Source organism: Etheostoma spectabile, unplaced genomic scaffold (genome assembly GCF_008692095.1).
Source record: "Etheostoma spectabile isolate EspeVRDwgs_2016 unplaced genomic scaffold, UIUC_Espe_1.0 scaffold00009474, whole genome shotgun sequence".
Taxonomy (NCBI): domain Eukaryota; kingdom Metazoa; phylum Chordata; class Actinopteri; order Perciformes; family Percidae; genus Etheostoma; species Etheostoma spectabile.
The window spans coordinates 3,560-24,434 of NW_022603703.1; the positions used below are offsets into that span (position 1 = coordinate 3,560).

General features: G+C 34.7%; 1 protein-coding gene across 1 annotated transcript; it reads left to right on the forward strand.

Moving 5' to 3' along the window:
- The first annotated feature begins 1,970 nt into the window (after nt 1–1,970).
- Nucleotides 1,971–20,231, forward strand: LOC116679126 (uncharacterized). The gene is made up of 5 exons (XM_032508826.1): nt 1,971–2,095; nt 12,153–12,407; nt 17,426–17,688; nt 18,821–18,883; nt 20,028–20,231. The coding sequence occupies exons 1-5, from the start codon at nt 2,011–2,013 to the stop codon at nt 20,229–20,231; spliced, it is 870 nt and encodes a 289-aa protein (XP_032364717.1). The 5' UTR covers nt 1,971–2,010.
- The last annotated feature ends 644 nt before the right edge of the window (nt 20,232–20,875 follow it).

A 20,875-nucleotide genomic window follows, 5' to 3' on the forward strand; every position in this document is an offset into this window, starting at 1 on the left:
AAACTGCAGGAAAAAACAACAAAAACGTAAAAAATAAAAATAACAAAAACATTATTATTATTATTGAAAATAAGGGACAAAAAACGTCCTAAAAACGTCCTAAAAGCTTCTAAAACATTGGAAATAGGGAAAGAAAGAGACAATAACATCAGGAAAAGAGACAAAATGTGACAAAAATGTCGGAAAAAAGCTTGAAAACTGCAGGAAAAAACAACAAAAACGTAAAAAATAAAAATAACAAAAACATTATTATTATTATTGAAAATAAGGGACAAAAAACGTCCTAAAAACGTCCTAAAAGCTTCTAAAACATTGGAAATAGGGAAAGAAAGTGACAATAACATCAGAAGGAGCAACAAAAGTGTCAAAAAGATGACCAAAATGTTATTTTTTTAAAGATTTGATTGTTATAAGAGGAAAAAGGAAAAGTGTCTCACACGCCGTGACAAAAAAAGTGACCAAAATGTCGGCAAAAAAGCCTGAAAAACACAGGAAAAACAACAAAAATGTCAAATAAAGCGCAGAAAAATTGACAAAAACATTGGAAAAAGTGACCAAAAAGTTGAAAATAAGGGACAAAAACGTCCTAAAAGCTTCTTAAAAGCTTCTAAAACATTGGAAATAGGGAAAGAAAGTGACAATAACATCAGGAAAAGCAACAAAAAGAGACAAAAAGAGACAAAAAGATGACCGAAATGTCATTTTTTTAAAAGATTTGATCGTTATAAGAGGAAAAAGGAAAAGTGTTTTAAACACATTGACAAAAAAGTGAAGAAAATGTGAGAAAAAGTGACAAAAACATTGGAAAAAGTGACCAAAAAGTTGAAAATAAGGGACAAAAACGTCCTAAAAGCTTCTAAAACATTGGAAATAGGGAAAGAAAGAGACAATAACATCAGGAAAAGAGACAAAAATGTGACAAAAATGTCGGAAAAAAGCTTGAAAACTGCAGGAAAAAACAACAAAAACGTAAAAAATAAAAATAACAAAAACATTGGAAAAAGTGACCAAAAAGGGACAAAAAACGTCCTAAAAGCTTCTAAAACATTGGAAATAGGGAAAGAAAGTGACAATAACATCAGAAGGAGCAACAAAAAAGTGTCAAAAAGATGACCAAAATGTTATTTTTTTAAAGATTTGATTGTTATAAGAGGAAAAAGGAAAAGTGTCTCACACGCCGTGACAAAAAAAGTGACCAAAATGTCGGCAAAAAAGCCTGAAAAACACAGGAAAAACAACAAAACTGTCAAATAAAGCGCAGAAAAATTGACAAAAACATTGGAAAAAGTGACCAAAAAGTTGAAAATAAGGGACAAAAAACGTCCTAAAAGCTTCTTAAAAGCTTCTAAAACATTGGAAATAGGGAAAGAAAGTGACAATAACATCAGGAAAAGCAACAAAAAGAGACAAAAAGATGACCGAAATGTTATTTTTTTAAAGATTTGATTGTTATAAGAGGAAAAAGGAAAAGTGTCTCACACGCCGTGACAAAAAAAGTGACCAAAATGTCGGCAAAAAAGCCTGAAAAACACAGGAAAAACAACAAAACTGTCAAATAAAGCGCAGAAAAATTGACAAAAACATTGGAAAAAGTGACCAAAAAGTTGAAAATAAGGGACAAAAACGTCCTAAAAGCTTCTAAAACATTGGAAATAGGGAAAGAAAGTGACAATAACATCAGGAAAAGAGACAAAAAAGTGACAAAAATGTTATTTTTTTAAAGATTTGATCGTTATAAGAGGAAAAAGAAAAAGTGTTTTAAACACATTGACAAAAAAGTGACAAAGATGTCGGAAAAAGTGACAAAGATGTCGGAAAAAGTGACAAAGATGTCGGAAAAAGTGTCCACAACGTTGACTTTTTTCGGCCGACGGTTGAGTTATTTTTGGATGTTTCCATGACGATGGAGCTGCGTTGGTCACAGAGTCTTTGAACCAAACAGGAAGAGGAAAAAGAAAAAGTGTCTCACACCCGGAGCAGCAGCAGCAGTGTGATGTTCTCCGTCTGAAGATGTTCACGTTCTTCTTCTTCTTCTTCTTCTTCTGTCCCGGTTTCTTCCTGCACTCCGCTCTGATTGGACGCTGCACGGCTACAGGTGGGCGTCTGGGTCATTTATCAGCGTTTAAATGTCATTTATCAGCGTTAAAATGTCATTTATCAGCATTAAAATGTCATTTATCAGCATTAAAATGTCATTTATCAGCATTTAAATGTCATTTATCAGCATTTAAATGTCATTTATCAGCATTTAAATGTAAGTTATCAGCATTTAAATGTCATTTATCAGCATTTAAATGTCATTTATCAGCGTTTAAATGTAATTAATCAGCATTAAAATGTCATTTATCAGCATTTAAATGTCATTTATCAGCATTTAAATGTCATTTATCAGCATTTAACTGTCATTGATCAGCGTTTAAATGTAATTAATGAGCATTTAAATGGTATTCATCAGCGTTTAAATGTCATTTATCAGCGTTTAAATGTAATTAATCAGCATTTAAATGTCATTTATCAGCATTTAAATGTAAGTTATCAGCATTTAAATGTCATTTATCAGCATTTAAATGTCATTTATCAGCGTTTAAATGTAATTAATCAGCATTTAAATGTCATTTATCAGCGTTTAAATGTCATTTATCAGCATTTAACTGTCATTTATCAGCATTTAAATGTAATTTATCAGCATTTAAATGTCATTGATCAGCGTTTAAATATCATTTATCAGCATTTAAATGTAAGTTATCAGCATTTAAATGTCATTTATCAGCATTTAAATGTAAGTTATCAGCATTTAAATGTCATTTATCAGCATTTAAATGTCATTTATCAGCGTTTAAATGTAATTAATCAGCATTTAAATGTCATTTATCAGCGTTTAAATGTCATTTATCAGCATTTAACTGTCATTTATCAGCATTTAAATGTAATTTATCAGCATTTAAATGTCATTGATCAGCGTTTAAATGTCATTTATCAGCATTTAACTGTCATTTATCAGCATTTAAATGTAATTTATCAGCATTTAAATGTCATTTATCAGCGTTTAAATGTCATTTATCAGCATTTAACTGTCATTTATCAGCATTTAACTGTCATTTGTCAGCGTTTAAATGTCATTTATCAGCAATTTAAATGTCATTTATCAGCATTTAAATGTCATTTATCAGCATTTAAATGTCATTTATCAGCAATTTAAATGTCATTTATCAGCATTTAAATGTCATTTATCAGCATTTAAATGTCATTTATCAGCGTTTAAATGTAATTAATCAGCGTTTAAATATCATTTATCAGCATTTAACTGTCATTTATCAGCAATTAAATGTCATTTATCAGCATTTAAATGTCATTTATCAGTGTTTAAATGTCATTTATCAGCAATTAAATGTCATTTATCAGCGTTTAAATGTCATTTATCAGCGTTTAAATGTCATTAATCAGCATTTAAATGTCATTTATCAGCATTAAGATGTCATTTGTCAGCATTGAAACACCATTTATCAGCATTTAAATGTCATTTATTAGCATTTAAATGTCATTTATCAGTGTTTAAATGTCATTTATCAGCATTTAAATGTAATTTATCAGCGTTTAAATGTCATTTATCAGCATTTAAATGTCATTAATCAGCATTTAACTGTCATTTATCAGCGTTTAAATGTCATTTATCAGCAATTTAAATGTCATTTATCAGCATTTAAATGTAAGTTATCAGCATTTAAATGTCATTTATCAGCATTTAAATGTCATTTATCAGCGTTTAAATGTCATTTATCAGCATTTAAATGTCATTTATCAGCGTTTAAATGTAATTAATCAGCATTTAAATGTAATTTATCAGCATTTAAATGTCATTTATCAGCATTTAAATGTCATTTATCAGCATTTAAATGTAAGTTATCAGCATTTAAATGTCATTTATCAGCGTTTAAATATCATTTATCAGCATTTAACTGTCATTTATCAGCAATTAAATGTCATTTATCAGCGTTTAAATGTCATTTATCAGCGTTTAAATGTCATTAATCAACATTTAAATGTCATTTATCAGCATTAAGATGTCATTTAACAGCATTGAAACACCATTTATCAGCATTTAAATGTCATTTATTAGCATTTAAATGTCATTTATCAGCATTTAAATGTCATTTATTAGCATTTAAATGTCATTTATCAGCGTTTAAATGTCATTTATCAGCATTTAAATGTCATTTATCAGCATTTAACTGTCATTGATCAGCATTTAAATGTCATTTATCAGCGTTTAAATGTCATTTATCAGCATTTAAATGTAATTAATCAGCATTTCATTGTCATTAATCAGCGTTTAAATGTCATTTATCAGCGTTTAAATGTCATTTATCAGCGTTTAAATGTCATTTATCAGTGTTTAACTGTCATTTATCAGCATTTAACTGTCATTTATCAGCATTTAAATGTCATTTATCAGCATTTAAATGTCATTTATCAGCGTTTAAATGTAATTAATCAGCATTTAAATGTCATTTATCAGCATTTAAATGTCATTTATCAGCATTTAAATGTCATTTATCAGCATTTAAATGTAAGTTATCAGCATTTAAATGTCATTTATCAGCGTTTAAATATCATTTATCAGCATTTAGCTGTCATTTATCAGCAATTAAATGTCATTTATCAGCGTTTAAATGTCATTTATCAGCGTTTAAATGTTATTTATCAGCATTTAAATGTCATTTATCAGCGTTTAAATGTCATTTATCAGCATTTAAATGTAATTAATCAGCATTTAATTGTCATTAATCAGCGTTTAAATGTCATTTATCAGCGTTTAAATGTCATTTATCAGTGTTTAACTGTCATTTATCAGCATTTAACTGTCATTTATCAGCATTTAAATGTCATTTATCAGCGTTTAAATGTCATTTATCAGCATTTAACTGTCATTTATCAGCATTAAAATGTAATTTATCAGCATTTAATGTCATTCATCAGCATTTAAATGTCATTAATCAGCATTTAAATGTCATTTATTAGCATTTAAATGTCATTTATCAGCGTTTAAATGTCATTTATCAGCGTTTAAATGTTATTTATCAGCATTTAAATGTCATTTATCAGCGTTTAAATGTCATTTATCAGCATTTAAATGTAATTAATCAGCATTTAATTGTCATTAATCAGCGTTTAAATGTCATTTATCAGCGTTTAAATGTCATTTATCAGTGTTTAACTGTCATTTATCAGCATTTAACTGTCATTTATCAGCATTTAAATGTCATTTATCAGCATTTAAATGTCATTTATCAGCATTTAACTGTCATTTATCAGCAATTTAAATGTCATTTATCAGCATTTAAATGTCATTTATCAGCATTTAACTGTCATTTATCAGCATTTAACTGTAATTTTGCTTTATGACTCATGTTATAAAAGTGTATTTACAATATCGTCATTACTCTACAATCTTCAGCCACTATAATCAGTCATTTAATTGTGTTTTTCTGTATTATTTATTGAGTTGTTTGCTGTATCTTATGGAAATAATGTTGTCTTCAAAATCACCTGAAACAACAACAAAGATGCATTTTTGAGCCTTTTTCATGTTAATAATGGAGCTGTCAGCTAGTTATAAGACGTGAAAATAATCCACTAAATTTAAATAACTGTAGTTTCCTGCTCCGCCGTTCGCTGGAGGCCGAGTGGAGGCCGAGTGGAGGACACGACGGGCGTGTTTCCTCGAGATAAAACAGGAAGCAGGGCTAAAAACGGGCCGTGAACAGGAAGTCAGTGACACAGAGCTGCGTCCAAAAACAGACGCTGGGACAACGTGGAGGCGGAATATTTCCGTTTGATTCAGTCGTGTCTTTGAAGGGGAACCACCGTCTTTGTCCAACTTTGGACCCTCCGTTCCTGAGTTTTTAACTTTTCGTTGCTTTTTATCGATGACGGATGTCATGTCATTCCAATGTTTAGTCCATTTTTTCTGCGCTTTAATTGACATTTTTGTATTTTTTTCTGCGTTTTTCAAGCTTCTTTCCAACATTTTTGTCTCTTTCTTTCCCTATTTTTTTATGTTTCAGAAGCTTTTATGACGTTTTTGTCCCTTTCTTATCAACGTTTTGATCACTTTTGTCCAATGTTTTTCTTATTTTTTTTCGGTGCTTTTAACTTTTGGGTTATTTTTATTCAAGTTTTGGTCATCCTTTTGACATTTTGTCTCTTTTCCCGATGTCATTGTCACTTTCTTTCCATTGTTCCAACGTTTTAGAAGATTTTATTACATTTGTTTTTTTTCCAACTTTTTGGTCATTTTTTCCAATGTTTTTGTCAGTTTTTTCTTTGCTTTTTCCGACATTTTTGGTCATTTTTTCCAACGTTTTTGTCAGTTTTTTCTGTGCTTATGGCGACATTTTTGTCACGTCGTGTGAGAAACCTTTTCCTTTTCCTCTTATAACAATCAAATCTTTTAAAAAAAATGACATTTCGGTCATCTTTTTGACACTTTTGTTGCTCTACCTGATGTTGTCACTTTCTTTCCCTTTTCCGTTTTTTTTTTTTTTTTTTTTTTTACATTTTGGTCATTTTTTTCAATGTTTTTGTCAATTATTAGCGTTAGCCAGAGCCAACTCTTTCACCACTTAGGGAGCAAGATGTTGATCTAGTTTATTTGATTAGGACAATGCACATTAATGAGCGTTTCTAAATGCAGCAGTGTTAGCCAACTTGCTATTTTTCCACTGTAGTCCTCGCTAGGATGCGTGTCTTTCATGGCGGGAAGAAACCGGAGCACCCGGGAGAAACCCACGCTAACACGGGGAGAACATACAAACTCCACACAGAAAGGTCCGGAACGACCTGGATTCGACCCAAGAACCTTCTCGCTGTGAGGCAGAAGAGCTAACCACTTAGCCACCGTGCTGCCATGCGGTCTGGATGTACCCCGCAGAGGTCCGTAGTCCTCAGAAATCCACCGGAGTTTAAGATTCCAACACAAAGAAAGCCAAAGGAGACGTACATCAAATTCCTCTACCTCTCTCTTTTTAGTTTAATAGTTTATTTGAACATAAAAACAAAGACAAAAAAACAACAACTTTAAAATAAAAGATTTATATACATGCATTCCTGCATACATATATAATTAAAATGACATAAATGAGGTCATGTGCTTTTTAGCACAGTCTTCCAATATTGAAAGTCATTCAAACGCAACAAAAAAAAAAAGGTCCCACGTTCAAAAGGAGCAGGAAGAAGTTGATAAACAACTTATCAGGTCCGACCCCCCTTTCTCTACTTTTATCCTTTAGTAAATCTTATTCTTCAGTTATTTACACATTATTATTTACACATCATAGACACAGATGCACACACACACAAACACTTATAAACCCTCTTTTTTTTTCTTTTTTTTTTTCTTCCCTTTCTTCTACTTTCTATACCATCTATCTACAGCAGATTACATAACACAGCCATACTAGACTTAGTACATAGACATGCTAGTATGTAGATATATTAGTATATAGACATGCTAGTATGTAGATATATTAGTATATAGACATGCTAGTATGTAGATATATTAGTATATAGACATGCTAGTATGTAGATATATTAGTATATAGACATGCTAGTATGTAGATATATTAGTACATAGACATGTTAGTATGTAGATATATTAGTATATAGACATGCTAGTATGTAGATATATTAGTATATAGACATGCTAGTATGTAGATATATTAGTATATAGACATGCTAGTATGTAGATATATTAGTATATAGACATGCTAGTATGTAGATATATTAGTATATAGACATGCTAGTATGTAGATATATTAGTATATAGACATGTTAGTATGTAGATATATTAGTACATAGACATGCTAGTATGTAGATATATTAGTATATTGACATGCTAGTATGTAGATATATTAGTATATTGACATGTAGTATGTAGATATATTAGTATATAGACATGCTAGTATGTAGATATATTAGTACATAGACATGCTAGTATGTAGATATATTAGTACATAGACATGCTAGTATGTAGATATATTAGTACATAGACATGTTAGTATGTAGATATATTAGTATATTGACATGCTAGTATGTAGATATATTAGTACATAGACATGCTAGTATGTAGATATATTAGTACATAGACATGCTAGTATGTAGATATATTAGTACATAGACATGTTAGTATGTAGATATATTAGTATATAGACATGCTAGTATGTAGATATATTAGTACATAGACATGCTAGTATGTAGATATATTAGTACATAGACATGTTAGTATGTAGATATATTAGTACATAGACATGCTAGTATGTAGATATATTAGTACATAGACATGCTAGTATGTAGATATATTAGTATATAGACATGCTAGTATGTAGATATATTAGTATATAGACATGTTAGTATGTAGATATATTAGTATATAGACATGCTAGTATGTAGATATATTAGTATATAGACATGCTAGTATGTAGATATATTAGTATATAGACATGCTAGTATGTAGATATATTAGTATATAGACATGCTAGTATGTAGATATATTAGTATATAGACATGCTAGTATGTAGATATATTAGTATATAGACATGCTAGTATGTAGATATATTAGTATATAGACATGCTAGTATGTAGATATATTAGTACATAGACATGTTAGTATGTAGATATATTAGTACATAGACATGCTAGTATGTAGATATATTAGTACATAGACATGCTAGTATGTAGATATATTAGTATATAGACATGCTAGTATGTAGATATATTAGTATATAGACATGCTAGTATGTAGATATATTAGTATATAGACATGCTAGTATGTAGATATATTAGTATATAGACATGCTAGTATGTAGATATATTAGTATATAGACATGCTAGTATGTAGATATATTAGTACATAGACATGTTAGTATGTAGATATATTAGTACATAGACATGCTAGTATGTAGATATATTAGTACATAGACATGCTAGTATGTAGATATATTAGTATATAGACATGCTAGTATGTAGATATATTAGTATATAGACATGCTAGTATGTAGATATATTAGTATATAGACATGCTAGTATGTAGATATATTAGTACATAGACATGCTAGTATGTAGATATATTAGTATATAGACATGCTAGTATGTAGATATATTAGTATATAGACATGCTAGTATGTAGATATTAGTATATAGACATGCTAGTATGTAGATATATTAGTACATAGACATGCTAGTATGTAGATATATTAGTATATAGACATGCTAGTATGTAGATATATTAGTATATAGACATGCTAGTATGTAGATATATTAGTATATAGACATGCTAGTATGTAGATATATTAGTACATAGACATGCTAGTATGTAGATATATTAGTATATTGACATGCTAGTATGTAGATATATTAGTATATAGACATGCTAGTATGTAGATATATTAGTATATAGACATGCTAGTATGTAGATATATAGTATATAGACATGCTAGTATGTAGATATATTAGTATATAGACATGCTAGTATGTAGATATATTAGTATATTGACATGTTAGTATGTAGATATATTAGTATATTGACATGCTAGTATGTAGATATATTAGTATATAGACATGCTAGTATGTAGATATATTAGTATATAGACATGCTAGTATGTAGATATATTAGTATATGACATGTTAGTATGTAGATATATTAGTATATAGACATGCTAGTATGTAGATATATTAGTATATTGACATGTTAGTATGTAGATATATTAGTATATAGACATGTTAGTATGTAGATATATTAGTATATTGACATGCTAGTATGTAGATATATTAGTATATAGAATGCTAGTATGTAGATATATTAGTACATAGACATGCTAGTATGTAGATATATTAGTACATAGACATGTTAGTATGTAGATATATTAGTACATAGACATGCTAGTATGTAGATATATTAGTACATAGACATGCTAGTATGTAGATATATTAGTATATAGACATGCTAGTATGTAGATATATTAGTATATAGACATGTTAGTATGTAGATATATTAGTATATAGACATGCTAGTATGTAGATATATTAGTACATAGACATGTTAGTATGTAGATATATTAGTATATAGACATGTTAGTATGTAGATATATTAGTATATAGACATGTTAGTATGTAGATATATTAGTACATAGACATGCTAGTATGTAGATATATTAGTATATAGACATGCTAGTATGTAGATATATTAGTATATAGACATGCTAGTATGTAGATATATTAGTATATAGACATGCTAGTATGTATATATATTAGTATATAGACATGCTAGTATGTAGATATATTAGTATATAGACATGCTAGTATGTAGATATATTAGTACATAGACATGTTAGTATGTAGATATATTAGTACATAGACATGCTAGTATGTAGATATATTAGTATATAGACATGCTAGTATGTATATATATTAGTACATAGACATGCTAGTATGTAGATATATTAGTACATAGACATGTTAGTATGTAGATATATTAGTACATAGACATGCTAGTATGTAGATATATTAGTATATAGACATGCTAGTATGTAGATATATTAGTACATAGACATGTTAGTATGTAGATATATTAGTATATAGACATGCTAGTATGTAGATATATTAGTACATAGACATGCTAGTATGTAGATATATTAGTATATAGACATGCTAGTATGTAGAATATATATATAGACATGCTAGTATGTAGATATATTAGTATATAGACATGCTAGTATGTAGATATATTAGTATATAGACATGTTAGTATGTAGATATATTAGTACATAGACATGCTAGTATGTAGATATATTAGTATATTGACATGCTAGTATGTAGATATATTATATATTGACATGTTAGTATGTAGATATATTAGTATATAGACATGCTAGTATGTAGATATATTAGTACATAGACATGCTAGTATGTAGATATATTAGTACATAGACATGCTAGTATGTAGATATATTAGTACATAGACATGCTAGTATGTAGATATATTAGTACATAGACATGCTAGTATGTAGATATATTAGTACATAGACATGCTAGTATGTAGATATATTAGTACATAGACATGCTAGTATGTAGATATATTAGTATATAGACATGCTAGTATGTAGATATATTAGTACATAGACATGTTAGTATGTAGATATATTAGTACATAGACATGCTAGTATGTAGATATATTAGTACATAGACATGCTAGTATGTAGATATATTAGTATATAGACATGCTAGTATGTAGATATATTAGTACATAGACATGTTAGTATGTAGATATATTAGTACATAGACATGCTAGTATGTAGATACACTCGCATATGCACACACCAGCATATAAACATACCAGTATATAGACATATCGGTATATAAGTATATTAATATATAGACATACCAGCATATAAATGCCAAGAAACCACACAGTCTACTACAATACCATCACTTTAAGTCCTTTTCGTATCCCTTTAATATATTAATTTTAAATAATCTCTTGAAATGGCTCATTGTTATAGATGATTTCATCTCTTCACTGCAGCTGTTCCATAAAGTAACTCCTTTAGTTGAGATGCAGTGATATTTAGCATTTGTTCTCATAGGTTTTGTTTTATATACAAATATTCCTCTTAAATGATGTTTGCTCTCTCTTATTTGGAACATCCCTTGGACACTGTTCGACAGCTGATGATTATTTATTTTGTACATAATTGTACTCTCTTCCATAAACTTAACCCTCGTGTTGTCTTCCCGTTAACCATGAACTCAAAATTGAAAATTGATTTTTTTTTTTGTGCTTTTCCGATGTTTTTGTCACTTTTTCCAGCTTTTGGCGCTTTTTTGAAAAACCTGTGCTGTTTTAACAATAGGTTTTACACTTATTCTCGGGATTTATGGTCAACAAACCTCGTTTATATCGAATTATAAACCCAGACGGAGTCCCGAAGGGAAACGAAAATTGAGAGGAAGTAGGTAGGAGGGCGGATCCAGACTAGTCTCTAACAGGGCTGAGCTGCTTTGTAAACCACCCTGAGTAAAACCAGGTAATTAAAAGTGCTAAAACAGAATGAGAAAAAGCTCTGAGGGCAGTTTCCAACCTGTCCTCTGTCCTCCAGCAGTGATCCGGTTCTCGGTCCCGGAGGATCACCACGTCTGCCTGCAGTGTGGCGGGTCCGACAGCTCCGATGTGGTCTGGACTCACCGGGACAGGAAGGTGGCGACTCGACGGGGCAGTTACGAGACCAACGTCGACCGCCAACGCTACCTCCTGCAGGCCGGCGGCGGCCTCTGCCTCCTGCGGCTCGACGAATCAGACGGCGGGAAGATCCTCTGTAACCAGCAGCTGGTGGCCGAGCTGCAGGTGCTAACAGGTAGCTAACAGGTAGCTAACAGGTAGCTAACCAGTTGCTAACAGGTAGCTAACAGGTAGCTAATAGGTAGCTAACAGGTAGCTAACAGGTAGCTAATAGGTAGCTAACCAGTAGCTAACAGGTAGCTAATAGGTAGCTAACAGGTAGCTAACAGGTAGCTAACAGGTAGCTAACAGGTAGCTAACAGGTAGCTAATAGGTAGCTAACAGGTAGCTAACAGGTAGCTAACAGGTAGCTAACAGGTAGCTAACCAGTAGCTAACAGGTAGCTAACCGGTAGCTAACCAGTAGCTAACAGGTAGCTAACAGGTAGCTAATAGGTAGCTAACCAGTAGCTAACAGGTAGCTAACCGGTAGCTAACAGGTAGCTAATAGGTAGCTAACCAGTAGCTAACAGGTAGCTAACAGTTAGCTAACAGGTAGCTAACCAGTAGCTAACAGGTAGCTAACAGGTAGCTAACAGGTAGCTAACCAGTAGCTAACAGGTAGCTAACCGGTAGCTAACAGGTAGCTAACCAGTAGCTAACAGGTAGCTAACAGGTAGCTAATAGGTAGCTAACCAGTAGCTAACAGGTAGCTAACAGGTAGTTAACAGGTAGCTAACAGGTAGCTAACCAACACCAATCAGAGCAACAGATAGAACTACAACCAATCAGAGCAACAGAAAGACCTATAACCATCAGAGCAACAGATAGACCTACAACCAATCAGAGCAACAGATAGACCTTCAACCAATCAGAGCAACAGATAGACCTTCAACCAATCAGAACAACAGATAGACCTACAACCAATCAGAACAACAGATAGACCTACAACCAATCAGAGGAACAGATAGACCTACAACCAATCAGAGCAACAAATAGACCCACAACCAATCAGAACAACAGATAGACCTACAACCAATCAGAGCAACAAATAGACCCACAACCAATCAGAACAACAGATAGACCTACAACCAATCAGAACAACAGATAGACCTACAACCAATCAGAACAACAGATAGACCCACAACCAATCAGAACAACAGATAGACCTAACACCAATCAGAACAACAGATAGACCTACAACCAATCAGAACAACAGATAGACCTAAACCACCAATCAGAACAACAGATAGACCTACAACCAATCAGAACAACAGATAGACCTAACACCAATCAGAACAACAGATAGACCTACAACCAATCAGAACAACAGATAGACCCACAACCAATCAGAACAACAGATAGACCTAACACCAATCAGAACAACAGATAGACCCACAACCAATCAGAACAACAGAAAGACCTACAACCAATCAGAACAACAGATAGACCCACAACCAATCAGAACAACAGACAGACCTACAACCAATCAGAACAACAGATAGACCCACAACCAATCAGAACAACAGACAGACCTACAACCAATCAGAACAACAGATAGACCCACAACCAATCAGAACAACAGATAGACCCACAACCAATCAGAACAACAGATAGACCTACAACCAATCAGAACAACAGATAGACCCACAGCCAATCAGAACGGGTATGGCCATGTGTATACATACGTTACAGACAGACGTACATACATAGCTGACTGTGGTTCTCTGTTCCTTATCTAAAATAAACATGCTGTCGATATCTTCTCTAACAGACGTCATGGCGGACTCTACACAGCTCAGTTCTCCAGCAGCCATCTTTGTTATAAATGACTTCAACCCCAAGAGCTCTTTGGTGACCTGGTTGATCATCTGTCCATCATCGTACGAAGCCCCGCCCTGACAATCTGATTGGTCCGAACAGCTCTGGTTCGAGCATAGTTGCTCCACAACTTCCCAACCTCAAATGTTGTGGGCGGGGCTAAGTCCGGCTGGCATCCAGGCTAGATTTGAACCTATTAACCTACTAAATTGAAACGCCTTGGCGCCCACCAGCCTCACTCAGACTGCTGCTAAACGTAACTGTGGTTTGACGTGGACTGGTTAGCATACGTAGCATACGCCGTCATTCTTCCCCTTCCTCCCCAGCGGGTGATTAGGTTGTCCACAAAGCGTAGCTCCTGTGGCGCCATTTTTATGCTACAAAGCATTAGCATCCCATTGACTCCCATTCATTTTGGCGCCACTTTGACAGCGAATAACTTTACATCGGAAGGGTTTAAACCTCGTTTTGTCCACACTTCTGTTGACGCTTTTTTAGATTTTTAAAAAACTTTTTCTTACGTTTTTGTCCCTTTTTTCAACACTTTTGACAATTTTTATTTCCTTGTTTGTCACTTCTCTTTTGACGTTTTCGACACTACGTAACACTAACTTATTAACTTTAGTTTTACAGAAACTTTTGGAATTTACTAAAATTAAAGGAATGGATGTTGATGATAATCACAGACTGGAATATGTCAACTTTTACTCAATACTATTTCAACAACACTTCCATTTGTTTTTTAAATGCTATAAAATATAATAAGACCCAAAATTAATGAAAGTAGAGATTTGTACTTGGCAAAGAGCGTTGGAATCAATCATGTTATTTTGGGGAATTAAAAAGAACATTGATGTTGGAAAACAAGTCAATTTGACCCGAGGACAACATGTAAAAGTAAAAAAAGTAGTAAAAGTTGACATATTCCAGTCTGTGATTATCATCAACATCCATTCCTTTAATTTTAGTCTCAATAATTCCTAATTTCTGCTTTTCTAACTCAAACATTAGGTATAATTTCCTGTAAATGAGGTTTATTGACCATAAATTCCCAAAATAACTGTAAAACTAAAGTTAATAAGTTAGTGTTACGCAGCGTTGAAAATGTAAAAAAAAGTGACAAACATTGATAAAAAAGGGACAAAAACGTAAGAAATAGTAAAAAAAAAAAACATTGATAGAAAGTGCCAATAAAAGTGTTGATTTTTTTTTAATTTTGACGGGAAGACAACACGAGGGTTAACAAGAGTCTGGGTTAGAAAATGTTCCGACTTATCCCCAGCAACACTTTGCGTATGAAGACCTAAAATGTCCCCATTCTCACTGAGACTATGAGGAAATAAAAATCCACTTCTCCCTTGTTAAGCAAAAATAACACAAAAGGAGAAGTGCATTACACATCGGTCTCAGTCAAAGTGGAAAGAGGAAGCTGTCTGGTCTTTTTCTTTTGTGGCTTTTTAAAGTAAAAAATTCTCACGTTACGGGACGTCTGGTCCAAACCCACAGGACGCCATTGTCAAAAGACCCAAAACTTAAAAAATGAACACAGTTCAATCAACCTATGCCGTGTTAAGATGTATTTTGTTCATGTTTTTACATTTGGAAATAATTTGGTCAAACTTTACACAAAACACGTCCTGATTTCTTTTCTTTTTTTAATTCACGACACGTTTTCAATACAATAACATAAGTTATATCAATATATCAATACTATGAGTTTCTTGACTTACATAACCTTTTAACTTAGGTTGTACTGATTTTAGGAATATGAAGCATTTGAAGATAATCCAAGAACAGACATCCCAATAAGCCTAAAAAAACGACAACAATGCAGGCAGTGCAGCATTTCCAATAAAAGACATTACACTGTCTGGTTTAGATATGAGGACAGAAAACACTCCTGCATGTGGAAGCACCAGAGACACAAAATAACCCCCCAGATCCCAGAAAAATTGATGTTTTTCACGATATGAGAACTTTACAATAAAGTTAAACCGCCTATATTGTCGTATGGTGTTGAGGACGTTTTATTTAAACTACCAATAAGGAACAAGCATGCACAACAGACAAGTAGGGAGTCCACAGTGACTCAGACAGGATTCAGGTTCATCAGATGAGTCTGTTTTTTAAAATAGAAATAGAAACACTGGTGCCCAGGCCGGCTCAGTGGTGCTGATGTCCAGGGTTCGAATCCTAAACTGCATGTCTCTCCCCCCCCCCCCCCCCCCCCCCCCCTTTCTTACCTAACTTATTCCTAACCTTTTACACAGAGAACACAGAGAAAGACAGACTCGCAGGGTAGCACTTTAAGGAAAAAGTGTAAACGTGTAGTGTCGAAAGATCTGAAAATCACGCAAAGACGGTCGTCGAGTAGCCACGAAAGGCAGCGCTAGATCGGCTTAATTAGTGTGAAGAAGAGTCCAAGGAGACGAAAGGTAACGTCTCTAGAAATAGAGTCGTCAAGGGTAGAGACACTGAGGGGGATCACCAAAGGAGCACTAACACGGACTAATTAGTGGGAAGGTGGTCTCAAGTTTACACTTGCATTTTATCTGTTTTATGATTTTTTTTGTTTTTGTTCTGAGGATACCTGTGTTTTATCTGTTTAACTGATTTTGTGTGAAGCACTTTGAATTGCCCTGTTGCTGAAACTTGCTCTACAAATAAAGCTGCCTCGCCTAACTGTCCAACTGTCAAAAAAAAGAAAATAGGAGTATCGTACAGCTCAGTTGGTAGAGCGGGCGCCCATATATAGAGGATCAGTCCTCGACGCAGCGGGTCCAAGTTTGACTCCGACCTACGGCCCTTTGCTGCATTTCATTCCCCTCCTCCCACTCCCTTTCATGTCTTCATCTATCTATGTATTTGATAATGATTGTGCATTTTAATATTTTACAAGGGGCTGTTTTTAGGGGCAAATGGCTATATGCAATTATATTTCGGGTAAGTTTTAGGAATGCAATTTTATTTACTTTTATTTGTACTTTTAATAAACGGGTTTGTGCAATGTTATTCATTTATAATGTAAATGCTTTGTGTGTCTTTTTACATTTGACTTTCTGAGTAATGGCCGCACAAGAGTTCCTATGTGTGAAAACACAAATGGCAAATAAAGTTCTTGATTCTTGATTCTATCCTGTCAATAAAGGCCTGAAAATGTCCACAACATATCTTAAAAAAGAACATTTTATAGAAATACTGTCAGCTGTGTGAAGTAACTTTGGGTTCAACATTGGGGGGGGGGGTTGAGATCTCTACTTTGAGCGTCAAACACCAGCCACTTTTGATTATTAGGTTGTTTTTTAATCGCGCCTCTTCGTCTCTGTTCCCTCAGGCTCGGACTTCGCGGTGTCCGCAGGCCGGACGCTGCTGCTCCCCTGCAGCGACTCCCGGACCGTGAAGAAGTGTTCCACCAGAGGGAAGGAGCGCGCCGGTGGGCGCCCGTCCTCACCCGGTTCAGAAACGGCACGGCGAGAGCAGAGAGGACGCGGCTCAGCCTCGGGAACGACGCCCTGCAGATCGAGGACCTGCGGGCGGAGGACGCGGGGAGGTACAAGTGCAACGGAGAGCGGCTGGCCACACTCAGCGTCCTGCCAGGTGGTTCGCTCAGCTGGAATTTAATTACTTTACATGATGTAAATCTCCCTAAAAACGTTGATTTGCAAAATCTATTCTAGAAAAACAAACAAGCAAAAGGTTATCTTGCTTGTGTTTCTTTACCGAAAACTACTGACTGAAAAATCTCACAATGTGTCGGTCTTTCAAGCAGCAATTCCGGCCTGTGTTCACCTTTCTAGTGGTGGCGCCCTCTGGTGGCCAGTAGTAGGTGTCACTTCCCGATGCGAGTCGAGTCCAGATGTGAGTCGCATGCTCAGACTCAAACGCTTTACGGCATAATGTGTCATACTGAAATTGGTGAAATCCATGAAATAATTTAGTTATCGTTTGTCATTACAAACAATAACAGAAGATCATTTCAGAAACGTTGTAGCTATCTTTGATTGATCGATGCTAACGTTAGCTCAGAACGCCATTCGAGTGACGGCCAGTTGTTTTACCCGGAAGTAGTCTCGCTTTTCATGTCAAATTTACGGTGGCCGAGAAGGTTCAACACATAATAAACGCCACAACATAAATATAAAAGCTACAACATGAATGCATGTAAAAAAAAAACTACGAAGAAATACATTAAGGCGTTTGTGCTTGGGCACAAATTGACCCGTTTATTAAATAATAATATATCAAAACTATGACCAAATAACGTTGAAAACAGTGACAAATGTTGGAAAAAGCTTCAAAAACGCATGAAAAATTCAACAAAAACTTATTTTTTTTTTTTTTTTTTTAACGCTGAGAAAAAGTGACCAAACAATATCGGAAAAAAACGCCAAGGTGACGAAAACTTATTAAAGAGAAGTGACCCAAAAAATTGGTAAATGTGAGAAGAAGAAGAAAAAAAAACTACAAAAACATAATAAGAGTGACAAAAAAAATTGGAGAAAAAAATCTACAAATAAGTTGAGAAAAGCGTAGGAAAAAAAACAACATCAAATGTCGAACTTTCGGTCCAGAAAAAAAAACCCAAGTTGCAGGTTGATGGGAAGACAACACGAGGGTTTAGCAGGTGGTTTTGCATCAGCTTTGAGAAGAACGACTCGTTGTGATGGCACAAATTAAAAAAAAATCTCAATTGTTAATTATCAATATCATAATTCTTTTGATGAATCAGTGCCGCCGGAGCCGACCAGCATCGAGCAAACCAGCAGTACGATCGCAACGGCTGCCGTCACAGGTAGGATGTCGTCATCTAGTTCCTCTGCTAAGTCTGGATTCATTCATCCATGATGTACACCCAGTGGTGGTTCGGGGGCAAGGGGGACAAGGGGGCAAGGGGGACACGTGCCCACTGCAATAGTAAGCCTTGACCCTCAAAAACCTCCATACATTTTTATCCCGTCCTTCATCCCCAAGAGGGGATATTAATCATGTGCAGTGATACATAAACGTAGGTTAACACTGAACGAGTCTTCTTGGTTTATTGTTCTATTTATTGTTACTGTTGTCTTTGAAGATGAAGAGCTATGGAGGGTTGGTGTAGTCTAATGTACTGTAGTGGGTATACTGCGTAAACTGCGTATCATGTAGACTAATCGCATGTGCCCCCCCCCCCACTGTTGGAAATGTCCGTAGAAATACGGGCGAATATACTGTGTATGAAGGAATTCTCTGTGCTGATTTTCCCCGGTTGTTTTTACGTATTTTGACGTTATTTTTACGTAAAATTTAACAAAAGATGCTGGTTTCCTGCCACGACATTATCGGTTCACCCACGGATTCTTTCTCGCAGTGCACCCTGCCCCCCACCCCCCCATTTGAAATGGTCCAGAACCACCACTGTCTATACTGTTGGAGCTAAATCCTGCTCCGGTCTCAGGGGTCAGTCAATTAGTAGTCAGAATCTCAGATGTTGATGTGGAGTGAATCCCTTTAATTACGTAGGATATATCCTAGGGACCAAGTTAATTAAATGGATCAAGCTACCACAAGCTCTCCCCTTTCCTTTGTCTGCCGTCTGGTGTTTGCACCCCTAACTTATTCACTAAGGGTGGGGGGGGGGGGGGGTCTCTAGGTCACAGTGGTGGGATATGTTCGTGTGTCAATCCTGCTTCTGACATATTTCATAGAGTTCACAGAATGAACCAGAACACCTCATCTTAGAGAAAAGGAGTATTGCAAAAGAACTTAATGCGTGACCAACATGTCTCCATTTATGTTGAAACAAAGCTTTTGCCTTTTGGCTTACATGTATAATGTACAACGCAAATCACACACATCATGTAAGCACATACAACATTTTAAATTCCAACAATACCTGACATTATTTGGGGCAAAACGGACATTGAGCGCTCAACTGAACCTCCTGCTGTGTTCATCAGACGTGGTTGAGACGAAGACGAAGGAGGAGAAGAAGAGACCTGAGAACTGAGTCAGCCCCCGCCTCATTCAGAAACTTTACAGATGTTTGGATGTTTTCGCCGAGCAGATGTGTGTGTGTGTGGTCTCGCAGCGCTGCTGATGGTGGCGGTCGGCGGCCTGGCGGTGATGAGTCTCCTCATGGCCGCCGTGTGTGTTTTAACTGACCGGCATGAGGTGCAGAGGAAGAAGAAACACCGGCGTGCAGGTAGCTGGAGACACAGACAGGAAGCGTTTCACGATGCTTTAGTCTTGGTATGGTCGGGCAGATTTGAGTCGCGCATGCGTCACTTAGCACTAAGTAGCATATAAGATGCTAACGAGAGACTTCTGTGATGTCAAAATAGACCTACTTAATGAAGTTGGTTCACTGCTAGCTTAGCTACAAGTTAGCATCAAACACAACAAAGGCTGTCAGTTGAATAGTGCTTTGAGCTAACGTTAGCAACCAAACAATTAGATAGCTAAAAGGTTTTTGAAATGACTGCTAGCTTAGCTACAAGTTAGCATAGCACGAAGTTGGTTCACTGCCGGCTACAAGTTAGCATCAAACACAACAAAGATTGTAAGTGGAATGGTGCTTTGAGCTAACGTTAGCAACCAAACAATTAGATAGCTAAAAGGTTTTTGAAATGACTGCTAGCTTAGCTACAAGTTAGCAATCAAACACAACAAAGGCTGTCACTTGAATGGTGTTTTGAGCTAATGTTAGCAACCAAACAGTCATAGATAGCTACAGCGTGTTTTAAACGACTGCTAGCTTAGCTATAAGTTAGCAATCAAACACAACAAAGGCTGTCACTTGAATGAT